This window comes from Kogia breviceps, chromosome 2 (genome assembly GCF_026419965.1).
Source record: "Kogia breviceps isolate mKogBre1 chromosome 2, mKogBre1 haplotype 1, whole genome shotgun sequence".
Classification (NCBI taxonomy): Eukaryota; Metazoa; Chordata; class Mammalia; order Artiodactyla; family Physeteridae; genus Kogia; species Kogia breviceps.
This window is the reverse complement of record NC_081311.1, coordinates 157,992,602-158,007,843: the sequence shown is the minus strand read 5'-3', so window position 1 is coordinate 158,007,843 and position 15,242 is coordinate 157,992,602. Positions and strand designations below refer to the sequence as shown.

The 15,242-nt window shown below is 40.8% G+C and overlaps 1 protein-coding gene across 4 annotated transcripts in view; it reads left to right on the top strand.

Annotated features, from left to right (window-relative positions):
* The first annotated feature begins 646 nt into the window (after positions 1–646).
* The window catches only part of HIBCH (3-hydroxyisobutyryl-CoA hydrolase), a 91,159-nt gene continuing 76,563 nt past the window's right edge, over positions 647–15,242 (top strand). Inside the window, exons 1-3 of one of the 4 annotated variants that reach the window (XM_067026453.1) lie at positions 743–888; positions 9,017–9,059; positions 11,251–11,353. Coding sequence is in view for 2 of the 4 variants with exons in the window: in XM_059054675.2 (XP_058910658.1) it covers positions 869–888; positions 9,017–9,059 (63 nt within the window). In the remaining 2 variants the exon portion in view is untranslated. Of the gene's footprint in view, positions 889–9,016; positions 9,060–11,250; positions 11,354–15,242 lie in introns of all 4 variants that reach the window. The other 3 variants (XM_059054675.2, XM_067026452.1, XM_067026454.1) reach the window with 3 other exon arrangements.

The following is a 15,242-nucleotide window of genomic DNA, read 5'->3' as shown; positions in this document are numbered from 1 at the left end:
GACAATTCTTGTCTGTCATTAAGGAAGATTGGGGAACTATAACTTTCCAAAAAACCGGAAATACCTCAATCCTAATATGAAAGAAATTCTGCCATGTTAGGCTAGGAATAAATTACAGTAAATGTCCTCCTCTTACTACGTGTATTTCATCTGCTTGATTCTCAGAATATAATACTAATCTTAGGGACTTCCCTGTCGGTCCAGTGGTTCAATCCCTGGTTGGGGAACTAAGATCCCGCAAGCCGCACAGCATCAACCAAACAAAAAAAAAAAAAAAAAAAAGAATACTAAGTTTACTTTTTAAATGTTTTTTGGCCGCGCCGTAGGGCATGCGGGATCTTAGTTCCTCAACCAGGGATGCAACCCCTGCCCCTTGCAGTGGAAGAGCGGAGTCTTAACCACTGGACCGCCAGGGAAGTCCCAAGTTTACATTTTTAGTTTTAAAAAATCTTAAGATTCCAGAAAAGTCTTTCCTGTCAGTCTCTGCTAGTCAAACTAAGCTGGCTAGGTCACTTGCGTTTTTCCCAGGAGAGCCCCTAGCAAGCACTCTTCCCTCCGGTTCAGCCCGCCTCTGCTCTCTGACCGCTCCTTCAGCCCTGCCCCGCCCCTCACCAGCCCCCGCCCCTTCCCTCCTCCCATCTCCCTCAACCATTTCCTCAGTCAGTGGTTCTCGCCCCGCCCCTCAGCGCCGCACCGCAGTTAAGCCCTGCCCTAGGCCTCTCTGGCCCTCTGGAGGACTTGCAGTCTGTGTCCGGCGGCGCCGGGCGGCGGTGGGCGGGTCTGACGTCTGGCGTGAAGAGCCAAGCGAGTGGGCTGCCGGGTCGGGGCTGTTTTAGGCTCGAGTGTTCTGGCTGTGGGGCTGCGGGAGATGTGGAGACTCATGTCGAGGTGAGTGAGCGAGCGGCCTAGGGCAAGTTCATCGGCTGCGCTCGCCCGGGTGGAAGAGGTCGGGGGGGTGGGGACTGCCTGGCCTTGAAGTTTCGAGTCGCCCTTGGAGGCGCAGCTCTCAGACCCGAGTCCCGACCCGCCTGGACCACCCTCAGCCCTCTTCTGGGTCTCGCTGTCACTCCTTCTAGCACCTTCTTTGCAGCATCACTTTCGTTTTCTGCCTCTCTGGCTCTTAATGCAGCCTTGACCCCCGTTTCTTTCCTTTTTCAAAGTTGAGTAAGTTTGGGGGACACGCAGGGTTTCAACTTGGAATTTTGTGGCATGTTTTGTGCTGCTAACAAACGCTCGTGCTTTGCCAGTTATCTGTGTTTGTGGTGTGATGGTTGTTCAGCTCTGTCGCGTAGTTCCAGCGTTAGTGCAGCTGTCTGGAACTTTGAGGCGAGTGTTGCAGCCGCACAGCTCGGCTTGGGGGAGTATGTGTGCAAACGTGTTTAACTTTTGAAAGTGCTACTCAGTGCAGCTTGAGCTCAGCTGAGGAAATCTGGTAGCAATCACTGTAGGAAGTTAGGCTGCAGCAGTCTTGAGGCCTACCACCTGCCCCCATGCATTACCAGATATCAGCTCAGGCTGCTTGAAGGGAGAATTGGCTAATTTCCTCACAGCTGAAATTCCTGGGGGTTTTTAGTCTTGGATTTTGCTGTAGGGCAAAGGGATGGGAGTGGTTTTTTGAGTTAAGAATACTTTCAGCTTTAGGGCAATGTGTCTAGTTGTTTTAATCTTGTATCCATGAACCTGGTATTCAGTATTTGAAGAAAAATCGAAGAGTTGCTTTCTTTCTTCGTTGTTTTTTTTTTAAATACCTTGAAATTAGTTGTCTGTGTCTCTAACCAGCTCACAGAGGAAGTTGGCAGATATAAAGAAAATCGGTACATATAATCACTGCTGCTGCTTTTTTGAAGCTGTGAGCAAATACCGAATTAATTGAGAAACAAATTGGGAAGACATGTTTGTTAACGAAATTAACTGACTTGGGAAAGAATCTGTCATTCCCAGAGTTCAGATTGGCTTTGTTGCACGCCCAGTTGCATGGTGCAGACTGATTGGGTGAGTCCTGGACTGGTTTGGGGGCTTTGATCAGAGATGCCTTTTCCAGGGCCAGCCCTGGAGTGGGTATTACCCTGGCAAAGCAGAGACCTGAGGCCAGTATCATCCAGTCTTAACAGCCTAATTACAAATGTACTAAGGAATAGGGTGCCACAGTTTTCTGAGAGGAACTAGGGGCCCTGTGCTGTGGTTGACATTGTTGGGCAGTCCTTGAACCCTGGCTTCCCTTGGCTTTTTTGGCACTGTCTTGCTTTCCTACTACCACTCTCCACTACTTATCTTGCCCTAGTGCCAATACAGCCCTTGGAATTTTTTGTTACTGTTGTAGTTCCCCAGTAAAGTACCTCTCTCTGAAGATAGCTCTCAAATTTGTATGTCTAACCTTGATTTATCCTGAGCTCTAGTACTAGTCACAACCACTTGAATGTCTCTTTTGCACCTCAAATATACATTTGTACATAAGTACAACCCTTATTCCTCTTCTGCACTTTCAACTTCATAGCACTATCTATTCTTCTAGATTCCTAAAGTTATCTAAGTTCTCCCAATCCTTAGCTCTTCCTGCTGATTCGAATTTGAACAATCCTCTCATTTATCACTTATTCCTTTTGCAGAAACTTGATTAATGGACTTATCTCTTCCCAATTTGAATAGGTTCTGCACATGACTGCCAGATTAATCTTGCTGAAGTTTACTTCAGTGCCTTCCATTCCTCTGCTCAAAAGCTCTTAGAGGTGTCCTCCTACTTGTGGAATTAAATAAAAAGTTCCCAGCTGGGTTTCAAAGATTAAGCTCCAGTTTAGTTCGTGCATTCAACAATACTTACTGTCCTGTTACAGCTCCTGAGAGATAGTGTTCTAGGCACATCTGTTATCCTGTAGCCAACCTGGACTACTTGTTCTTTTTTTTTAAGATTTTTTTGATGTAGACCATTTTAAAAGTCTTTTTATTGAATTTTTTACAATATTGCTTCTGTTTTATGTTTTGATTTTTTGGCCGTGAAGCATGTGGGATCTTAGCTCCCCGACCAGGAATCCCAAGGGTTGAATCCACATCCCCTGCATTGGAAGGAGAATTCTTAACCACTGGACTGCCAGGGAAGTCCCTGGACTGCTTGTTCTTATTGTTTTTTACTTCAGGTCATTAAAGTCCAAGGAGATCAGATGAGAAACAAATATTTAAACAAAAGTAATACCTAGTTATCAAGTCTGATAAGTGTCTTAAAGGAAAAGAGAGCCAGGTTTAGAAAGGAAGAGGGGCTCAGGGAGCCCCTTCAAAGAGACTGATCTTTAAGCTGTTAATAGTGCTTATTCCCTTCTTCATCTCCTCTGTGTTTTGCTGAACTATATTGTTTTGGTTTGCTTCTTGGGCTGCCTGTCTTCTCTTTCTTTTACTTCTGGGTAGTTGTTTCTGAAGCCTCAATATTTGATTCTCTGTTATTTTTATTATTTTTTTTTTTAGTCGAAGAGTCACAAACCCAAATGCAGATGCCCAGAAGGAATGGTGCTGGCTAGGTGGCAGCATTGGGGATTAGTGGGGAACTAGTGAGCAATAGAGAGCACTCTCTCTAAAGGCAGCTTTTCAGCCTGGCTGTTGTTGCTGTGTGTAGACCCAGAGTTTCCAGAACTACCAGTTTGTCTGGAAAAGCTGGAAAGCTGTGTTTTTAACTGAAATCTCTTGATTTTAAAGTGTTTGTCATTTTAAAACACTGCTAACCAAACAACACATTTGTAGGCTCAAGCAGCCTTCAGGCCATAGCTTTCAACTGTAGCTTTCTCACTTATTCCTCATAGAGAGCTTAGAGGTTCTTAGGCCTCAGTGATTGTCTACACATGTGACTTCCTGAAATGTCTTTAGTTCTAACTTTTCTTTCAACCTCCAGTCTTTCTTCTCCACTCACTACTTAGGTCATTACAACCTCAAATTCAAAATGGAATTCATATTTCATCCTACAAACCAGCTAGTTTCCTTCCCAAGCTTTTCAGTACCTATTTCTCCTAGCTCTCCTGGCATGAAATCTTGTAGTCATTTTTGGCATAATTCTTTTTCTTTTCCATTGAGTTTTTACTTCATAATAACTCAGTAAATCATTGCCTTGTTTCCACAGCTGGTGTTCATCAGTTCATGCCTGAGTTACTTGGCCTTGGACTTGATTTTCTGTTCTATTCACATTCTACCATGCCTAGTTCTGCTGTAATAATCTTCATTAAGTACTATTTTTATTATATCGTCATCTTAAACAGTTTCATGAAAAGTTAATTTAGTAAGCCCATGTGTGCTTTATTGGATAATCAAAAATCTTCTAAACGATAAGGTTCTCATCCTTCTAAGACAGTCGTTTTTAACTTTAGCATGTATGGGGATCACCTGGAGCGTTTGTTAAAAATAGATTTATGAGCCTTACCTCACAGTGTCTGATTCAGTAGGTATGGAATGGGGTGAATGAAGCATTTGCATTTCTGACAGGTTCCCAGGTAAACTGATTGTGTAGGTCCAGGAACCACACTTTCAGAACAACTGCTGCTAGCAGCCAAGTTGACAATCACTTGAAGGAAATAAGCCTGATAAAGTGAATTACTAAATTAGTAGTAGCTGGAATGTGCATGTCTCTTCCCTTCCACCAGATGGCACTTTGGGAGTCAAAAGGAAGGAAAGAGACCATAAATTCAGAATTACTTGGAGACTCTGAACATGCAAATACATTTCTGAGATATAAAAGTTAATACCAGATTTTAAATAATAGCTGTATAGTATAAATAATAGCTTATAGTATAAATCGGAACATATAGAAGTAATATGATTGTATAGAATCTGGCAGGGAACTTAGTTGTACTTAGGTTTGTTTTCTATTTTGCTTTATAGTAACTGGTCCAGAGATTTTTTTGACCTGTAAATGCCATACACAGTGGTTCAAACTTGCATTTGGTAGGTTTACATTGCCTTTCTCTGAGTGAAATAAAATTCTATCTCATAAATAAAACTGGGACTTGAAGCCAGGCCTTGTGTTTCTCTTTCTTTATTCTTTATGCTGCAGGTAGTACTTAAACTGTTACATAAAACCTGCCAATCTGGCAGCATCCTCATTAGCCTTGAACTGGCATTTGGGTGTTGGCCATTAAGAAATTCAAAGTTATTCTGGATCTAAAGAAATTAGTGCTTAAATTTTTTGATACTTAATTTTTCTTTTTGGAAGTTTTTTGAGTTAAGTTGAAAAAAATTTTAGAAGTGGTGCTTTAGGGTAAGTATAGCTCAGATTTTAAAAGTCTATATGAAATTTCTATTTTAAAAATACCCCTAAATAAGGATCTGTCACTTCAGGTTAATTTTTTTTTTTTTGAAGTGGACCATTTTTAAAGTCTTTATTGAATTTGTTACAATATTGCTTCTGTTTTATGTTTTGGTTTTTTGGCTGAGAAGCATGTGGGATCTTAGCTCCCTGACCAGGGATTGAACCCACACCCGCTGCTTTGGAAGACAAAGTCTTAACCACTGGACCACCAGGGAAGCCCCCCAGGTTAAATTTTATAAAGTATTGATTTTAATGACAACTTGTTTGAACTTTGGAATCTTTTGGGGAGCTTCAAACAAAATATCTGGGCTTCCCTGGTGGTGCAGTGGTTGAGAATCTGCCTGCCGATGCAGGGGACACGGGTTCGTGCCCCGTTCCGGGAAGATCCCACATGCCGCAGAGCGGCTGGGCCCGTGAGCCATGGCCGCTGAGCCTGCGCGTCCGGAGCCTGCGCTCCGCAATGGGAGAGGCCACAACAGTGAGAGGCCCGCGTACCGCAAAAAAAACAAAAAAAACCAAAATATCTATGTCTGTGTCCCATCTCCAGAGTTTGATAATTGGTCTTGGATGTGACTGGTGCTTTGGAATGTTTACAGTAGTCCCAAGTGATTCTACTGTGCAGACTAGTTGTGGAATTACTGGCTTAGGATAAGAATATTTTACTTGTGGTAAGGCAAATTCAAAATATGCTAGTCCAGGAATGTGAAGTGTGACTGACTTACATTAGTGATTTTCCTCTTTTTTTGTAGTAGTATTCAATTTGAATGTAATAGACAATGAAAGTAATACAAATTCTGAAGTAAGTTAGGTTACAAATATTTTTATGAATTCAGTCAACTACAATGTGGTTACAAGTGGTAACAATGGTCATATTGCCCTTTTTCTTAATGTCTCAGCTAAACTTTTGCCCTTCAAATAATCTCAAGGTATCCTTGAAAAATTAATAAAATTAATAAATTGGCAATTTATCAGGTCCATCAGATAGTATCTGTGTCTTTGCATATGCACAGCTCCTGTCAGCCTGCTGCTACTGATCTCAGCTTTGACCTCTCTCCATATATCTTAAATCTCACTTCTTGTATCCCAGTACAGGTTTCCCCTGCTATCCCAAAGTAGAGCATTTCTGTGAAACCTCGCATAAGCCGAAATGGTGTAAAGTGAAGAAGCAGTTATCTTATGACGCATCTTGCTAATGGATGTACAAAACAAATTGAGATAAAGCACAGAGGCTCCCACAGTTGTAGTCTTTGATCACTTGGTGCTGAGATGCAGAGTGCAGTCCCTGCGGAAGGAGCTCAGTGGTGCCACTCTCACTGCTCGGGGTGCATGCTGCCTCTATAACATCTCGCTTCAAAACAAACACCGAACGCTCTTTTTGCTCTTCACCCTTTTTCATAAAAGTGATAATCCTGTTTGGATTTCTTTGGATTAGTGAAAACAGGTGCTAATGTAGGTCTTTGGAAAAAGCAAAGTGGTGTAAAGTGAACTTTTGAAAAGCAGGAGATGCGTGTATCTTCCTAATTATGGTATTTTTATATGCATCTCTCTCACTAAACTTTGAGTTTCTCAAAGGCAAGAACGATGACTTTTGGGGAACTTTTTAAAAGACCCAAAGCTTAAAGATACAATTTGATGGATTTTCATGAACATACTCATTTCAGTGGCACCTGGATCAAGAAACAAGATAGTACCAGCATCCAGAAGCCCTCTTCATGCCCTCTCCAGTCACTACCCTCCCCCATGTTGCTTTGCTTTTACTTTTACTTTAATTAGAAAGTATCAATACACGAAGTACTTAAATGTACTATATTCTGAAGTCTATAGCGAACTTTTATATATGTGAACAGTCGTGTAATCATCATGATAGAGAAAACTTCCAACACTCCATGTTTCCTCATGCCCCTTCCCAGTTTCCCCCACCCTCCACCATTCTCACTTCTGTTATTATTGATCACTTTTGCTAAGTTGTATCTTAAGCTTTGTATTCCTAGCCTAGCACTTTTAAAATAACAGAGTTGTATTGTATTTGTTTTGTAGACAGTTTTCTTTTTTTGCGGCACGCTGGCCTCTCACTGTTGTGGCCTCTCCCGTCGCGGAGCACAGGCTCCGGACGCGCAGGCTCAGAGGCCATGGCTCACGGGCCCAGCCTCTCCGCGGCATGTGGGATCTTCCCGGAGCGGGGCACGAACCCGCGTCCCCTGCATCGGCAGGGGGGCTCTCAACCACTGCGCCACCAGGGAAGCCTGACAGTTTTCTTTTCGTAACTTCTGTCATGACTATTTTTCTATGTCATAACTATTATTTAAATATTTTTAAATACATATTTTTCTTGGCTATGTAATGGTTTTGTATAGATGACAGTTTTAAAAATATTACTATATTGTTAGATACTGTTTCCAGTTTTTTCCTTATGTAAATAATGGTTGCAGACATCTTTGTAAATCAAACTTTGATCGTGTCTGAGGTTTCCTTAATACAAATGCCTGTGAAATTACTAGGTCTAAGGGTATGATCATTTTAAAGGTTGTGGGTCCAATTTTCCAGCTTGCCTACTGGAAAGGCAATACCAATTTATATGTCTCACAGCAATGTCTGAGAATGCCTATTGCATCCGTATCAAACTTTTAAAAAATTAGCAGTTTTCTTTAACTTTATTTTTTAAAATAAATTTATTTATTTTATTTTTGGCTGCGTTGGGTCTTCGTTGCTGCATATAGGCTTTCTCTAGTTGCAGTGAGCGGGGGCTACTCTTTGTTGTGGTGCGCGGGCTTCTCATTGCGGTGGCTTCTCTTGTTGTGGAGCACAGGCTCTAGGTGCACAGGCTCCAGTAGTTGTGGCTCGTGGGTTCTAGAGCACAGGCTCAGTATTTGTGGCACACGGGCTTAGTTGCTCTGCGGCATGTGAGATCTTCCCAGACCAGGGCTTGAATCCATGTACCCTGCATTGGCAGGGAGATTCTCAACCACTGTGCCACCAGGGAAGCCCTTAACTTTTTTTTAAAAAGCAGTTTTAGGTTTACAGAGAAAATTAGCAGAACATTTTGACAAATGTATAATGACAAGTCTCTACCATTATGACCGTACAGACTAGCTTCTCTGCCCTAAACATCCCATGTGCTCCACTTGTTCTCTCCTTTCTTCCTCCCTCCCCTAAACCTGTGATATCCACTGATCTTTTTACTGTCTCCATGGTTTTCAGAATGTTCTGTGGTTGGAATCATACAGTATATAGCCTTTTCAGATTGACTGCTTTTGCTTAGCAGTGTGCATTTAAGGTTCCTCTTTTTTTGTGTGGAAAGATAGCTTATTTCTTTTTATTGCTGAGTAATATTTCATTGTATAGATATACCACAGTTTGTTTATCCATTCAGCTATTGAAGGACCTCTTGGTTACTTCCACATTTTGGCTATTATGAATAAAGCTACCATAAACATTCATGTGCAGGTGGACATAAGTTTTCAACTACTTTGGATAAGTACCAAGGAGTGCAATTGCTAGGTCATATGGTAAAAGAGTATGTTTAGCTTTGTAAGAAACTGCCAAATTTTCTTTCAAAGTGGCTGTACCATTTTGTGTTTCTACCACAATGAATGAGAATTAAACTTTTTAAAAGAATACTTTTTGTTTTAATAACTTTTCAAGGAAGCTAAAGCAAACAAAAGGGAATGTAGTATTTATACATTGAAACATGACTACCCACATTACTGTGTTCATTGTATTCTACATTTGTTTCAGGTTTAATTCATCCAAAAGGACTAATATCATACTGCAGCATTTGGTAAGTTTGGACTTTGTTTTCCTGGCATTATTAGATTATAATGTTGCAATTTAAAATGTTGTTGTTAGGGAAGTAGAGAAATACTGGCAGATTTCATTGATCTTGGTACACTTCGGTTTCCGATTTTATAGTGTCAAAACTTGACTCATATAACTTGTTGGAGGTGGCATAAGGTCATGGATAAGAGGATGGATCTTCAAGTCAGAATGCCTGGGTTTAAATAATGGGTCTGCTACTTAATCTTGGGCAGATTACTTGGTCTCTTTCAGCCTCCTTTTTTGATATATAATAAATGGGGATAATAGTATCCATCTTAGAGAGCTTATGAATAATAAATTATTCATTAAAAAATCTAGCATAGTGCTTGGCATATAATAATCATTTTATACATGTTAGCTACTATTGTACTAGTAGTACCATTCCAAAGCTTAGATGGTCTTAGTTTATCACACTGCAAGGAAGAAATGATTTTTATTCATTTTTCTATATCTTTGCTATAGACTGAATGTGTCCCCCCGAAATTCATATGTTGAAATCTAATTGCCAGTGTGTTGATATTTGGAGGTGGGGTCTTTAAGAGGTGATTAGGTCAGGAAAGCAGAGGCCTCATGAGTGGGATCAGTGCCTTTATAAAAGAGACACCAGAGAGATCCCTCACCTTTTCTGCCTGCTGAGGGAGGAAGCAGCGAGTAGACAGCCATCTGTGAACTGGGAAATTGGACTTAACCAGACACTGAATCTGCAGACGTCTTGATCTTGACTTCCCAGCTTCCAGAATTGTGAGAATTAAATGTTGTATAAGTTACCCAGTCTATGGTATTTTTGTTATAGCAGCCTGAACGGACTGAGACACCCTCATCTATGCAGTAGGTCCTTATTACTTATCTAGTTTATATATAGTGGTGTTATGTGTGTCAATCCCAATCTCCCAATCTATCCCTCCCCCCTTACCCCCTGGTAACCATAAGTTTGCCAAACACCTTACTTTTATTTCAACAACTTCAGTAAAGTCAGAGCAAAATATTAATGTAAAGTCTAAAATGTTTCATTCCTGTGGTCAGAAAAATTGTATTTTACCCATAAATGGTAATAATGTCAGTAATGGCATAAGTCTCTCTGTGTCTCTTCTTACATATTTCAGGATTCAAGTCTACAATACTAAAAATTTGTACGCCCATTTACCTGCATCTCTTACTCCCTGGACAAATTTCTGAGACAGTAGACTTAAAGTTTGATACCGAGATGTGAATGTGGTCCCTAAAGGATTAGAACAATGGCCTGGATGTCATTATAGAATCATGTTATTGTACGATAATTCAGAAATTTCTTGGTTCAGCATTTCTCAACAGTGTTTCTGTTAAGTGCTTTCAATAAAAGAGTTGTATAGTCAAAAAAAAGACACCCTCATGCAGCCTGACAAGTACCTTGCATGTAAAAAGGACAAGTCACTCTGATATAGCACTTATGGTATTATGCCAGGTGCTATTCTAAGTACTTGATATATATTAAATGAGTTGATTCTCATAGTCTTACAGAGCAGATACTACAGGTCCCTTATCTGCAATTCTGAAACCTCAAAAATCATAAGTTTGTGTTTGGTTTGGGGTTAGTTTGTGGTAAATGCATTTGGTGGCAAAATATGATCTGAACATACTTTTGAAACTCTTTTTATCCATATCCTAACTAGTGTTAATACTCATGGTTTGGTGCAGAAGTAGTAAAGCATTTGGTGACAGTGTACTGAACCAGACTCCACTTAGGATGTTTTATATACTATATAATACGTACTGTGTTACCTTTCCAAAATCTAGAAAATTTTCTGAATTCTGAAATGCATCTGGACCCAAGGGGTTTGGGTAAAGGGATCATGGTCTTATCCCTATTTAATGGATCAGAATTTAAGGGACAGAGAGGCTAAGTAGTATGCCTCAGTGTCACACATCTGGTAAACAGGAGGTGGGATTTGAATCCAGGTTATCTGGCTCCATAGACTACCTACTGCACTCTACAGCCTGTGGCAGAGTGAACACTAAGTAACTATTGCATAGTGTTCCTCAGTTCAGCCTACACGGAGATGGGCATATGAAAACTAGAATTTCTTACCCTTATTTATTTTAGTCAGCTGATATACATGGGAGCTGAGGAATTTCCTGGAAAAAGAACTTAGAACAATGTTATTGTTTATATTTAGATTCATATTTAGATATGTGCACAAGTGGAATGGAAAGACATGACAATCCAGATTCCGTGGGGCTGTGGTGACCTGGGGCATAAACCACACTGAAGAAAGGAAGGTAAACTGGACTCTCATCAGGGCCTAAAGACTTAATGGTACTAGCTCCCAATGTTGGCTTTTAACATGTGCTTCAGAGATGGAGAAGCTGTATCCCAAGAATTCCTCCTGTGACCCTTCTAAGAGAGCTAATAGAGCAAGAGCCTTTTTTACTTCATAGCGGAGTGATGGAAATATGCCATTGATGGCGGAACTGTAGGCAGCGTTATGAGAAATGGATAGGACTGACTTGTGATAATAGTGTGACATTCCTTGTGACCCTTCAAAGATATTAGATGGACCTGAACCTGGAAAGGAGGCAAAGGTTCTGCATTTCTGCAGATAGTTTGTCAAGCTACTGCAAGCTAGTAGGCCCTATTAATGAGGTCTCCTTTATATACATAGGCTGATGTGGACATATTTTTACAACAAAAATATTCATAGAAAAAATTTTTTTCTTTTTCCATAATGTTTAAAACTCTTACACAGCATTTAATTTAATATGCAGAAGCTCGTTTTTTCCATATAATTTTGACCTGGACGTGGAGAAGACTTTTTTCCATCAGAAAGTAGTTCTTTTCAATATGAAGGTATACTGGTTGGACTGCATGAACTGAAACTGCACATGCCATTTCATGACAGCAGTCGTGTTCATATTCTGTATGTGCAGATGATCTAGAATCAGTATCAACCAATTTATAATCTATGCCTTTTGAACAGACATACGTTAAGTGCTTGCTTTGTACATGCAAAGAACTTGACTGATGTCGACTTTGTAACCAGTGAAAGCTTACTGGAGCGCAGTCATTTATTGTATCTGGGCCTTGAAGCATGATTAGGGTTTCAATAGGTAGAGATGGGAAGTAGTGAGAGTTTATATAGTAACACTAAATGTGATACTATTATCTCCATTTTATAAACACAGAAGTTGAGGCTCTGAGACTAGGTGTATAGTAGTGAGTGGCAAAACTAACGTTTGAGTCCATCTGACTCCAAAATCTGTTTTCTTTCTATTATGCAATATGTTTATTCCTGTGGCAAGAGCTGTGAGATAGGAGAATGGAGGGTACACTCAGCTTTCTGAGTCTCCATTGTAAAGAGTGCTGTGCAATGGTGGGTCTGGAGAGTTTACCTGGGATCAGATGTGGAGAGACTTGAAGGCCATGTCAAGTAAAGTTGGATGTTTTTGAAATTAATGGCAAGTCATGGAACATTTTTGAATGGGATTAACAAGATTAGAATTGGGCTTTAGCAAAATTTCTCTGAACGCAGTGTGAAGGATAGACCATGTGGCAAAAATTCTGGAAATCTGCCGAAAAGGAAAATTATAATAATGCCGTATGGCTAGGGCAATGAGAGTAGAAAGTAATGGATGGAATCATTTTAGCACTAGTTTCTCTGGTATTTGGTAACTACCTCAAGTTGTTGGCAGAGAGGGGAGGAGAACAGTTAGGAATCAACACCAACATTTTGTGCTTGGTTGACTGAGAAAATGGTGATACCTTTACCTGATATAGGGAACAGAGGAGGAGAGACAGATTTGTTGGAGAGAAATTTCTTGGTAAATTTGGTTTTTAACAAGTTGAGTTTGGGGTGCCACGTAGGTACTCCTGTAATTGTAGCAGGCATTTGGAATAAGGGCCCGGGCCTCTGGAAAAGTAAAGGTACAGGTGTAGGTTTGAGCCAGCTGTTTAGAGGTAATAATTGAAGATGGGATAGATGATATCACAGAAGGTGAGAGCTAGAGCACAGCTAAGGACAGTTTGAGAGATTCTCTATAAACTATTTCCATATGGAGGAATTTACCGACCCAGTTTGAAGTCAGGAAGGATTGAGTGAAGCTTGAGTAATCAGCGTTTATTAAATGTTTTTTGATTCTATGAATCGTACTTGTATTGTGCTTTGCTGCCATATTTGTGTTATAATAATTTAAATTTAATGGCATTCTTTAATATTGGCTGGAAATGGATGACATGTCAAAATAAATCATATTCTGCAAAAGGTAGGATATTTCCCTGGGTATGTCTTTCAGTTGTAACTTAGTTCAGCGGCAGTGAATGTTACATATAGTGAAAGGTATGTGCTTGAGATTGGGATTTGGGTATCCACAGTGTGAAGCTTATTTTAGGCTTCTGTTATAGCAGGACTGCATTAGTAGAATGAAGGATTATTCATTCAGCTTATTAAACAGTTTTTGGATACCTGCTATGTGTCAGGCACTTGATTTTCCTCAAAGCAAAGGCTCATTTCTCTCAATGTTTGTGAAGTCTCTGACAGTGTTTTCCAAAATGTAACCTGAAAAATACAAGTCCCAAGAGATAGCTGGTCCATGAAAAATAAAAAGTTCTTTAATCAAGTGAGAACTATGCGGCTCATTGTATTTTAAAAGTTTGCATTGCGTATTTGCCTATTAAAGACTGAAAAGTCTTATAGGAATTAAACTTTATATTGGTTTAAGTTTTTCCCAAGCTTATTTGACCATGGGCCATTTTCTCCTTCAACATAGCTGCAATAAACATCTCTTTGCACACTTTAGGAAATATTGCTATTTTGGATTTTGCCAGAATAGTTCCATGTTCCAGCAGAGTGTATGTTCTAAGTTACTTTATTTATTTATTTTTAAAAATTAATTAATTATTTATTTATTTTTGGCTGCGTTGGGTCTTCATTGCTGCGCATGGGCTTTCTCTAGTTGCGGTGAGCAGGTTCTACTCTTCCTTGCAGTGCGTGGGCTTGTCATTGCGGTGGCTTCTCCTGTTGCGGAGCATGGGCCCTAGAGCATGCGGGCTTCAGTAGTTGTGGCTCACGGGCTCAGTAGTTGTGGCTCATGGGGTCTAGAGGGCGGGCTCAGTAGTTGTGGTACATGGGCTTAGTTGCTCTGTGGCATGTGGGATCTTCCCAGATCAGGGCTCGAACCTGTGTCTCCCGCATTGGCAGGTGGATTCTTAACCACTGCACCACCAGGGAAGTCCTCTAAGTTATTTTTGTCTCAGGGATATTATTTTGGCAGACTTCATGCATTCAGTTCAGCACAGGGCTGTGTGTTGATGGTGTCCATGCATTTTAGCAAGTTTCCTTCACATATATCCATTGAATGGATTTTCTCCTTACCCCTTCTATCCCACCCCCCCACCCACAAATTTGGGTTGTATGAGAAGTTCATTTCTGACTCTAGTCTCTGTAATCTTTCCTAATATGAGAAATTTCTCTTCATAGAAGCCTTTTCTAGGTTTTAACTAACAGTTAATGATATTTTTGGAAAAGAGATTTTTTTCTGCAGAATTAATTAACATACATAAATGACACTAATACTGCAGACTTCATCTTTTTCCCTTCTGCTCTTTTGCGTGAATGTTTTTTATTAATGCACCAATAGTCGTTTTCAGGTTTTAAGAAGGCCATGAACTTTTCAGGTGGGGGAAAAAAGATCCTTTGTTCATGAATTTTACCATTCTAGTGGCTTTTTTTTTGGCTGTGCTGGGCGGCATGACGGATCCTAGTTCTCCACCAGCGATGGAACCCACGCCCCTTGCGGTGGAAGCACGGCATGTTAACCACTGGACCTCTGGGGTAGTCCCTCTAGTGGCTTTTAACAGAAGATTCTGTAATATTCTTTGCTCAAAGTCTGACCCTCTGTAAATGTCCTGCAAAAATACTTCACCTGGGCTTCCCTGGTGGCGCAGTGGTTGGGAGCCCGCCTGCCGATGCAGGGGGGCACGGGACGGGTTCGTGCCCCGGTCCGGGAGGATCCCACATGCCGCGGAGCGGCTGGGCCCGTGAACCATGGCCGCTGAGCCTGCGCGTCCGGAGCCTGTGCTCCGCGACGGGAGAGGCCACAGCAGTGAGAGGCCCGCGTACCGCAAAAAAAGTAATAAGGTTAGACAGACCTGAATTCAAATCTATGTTCTTGA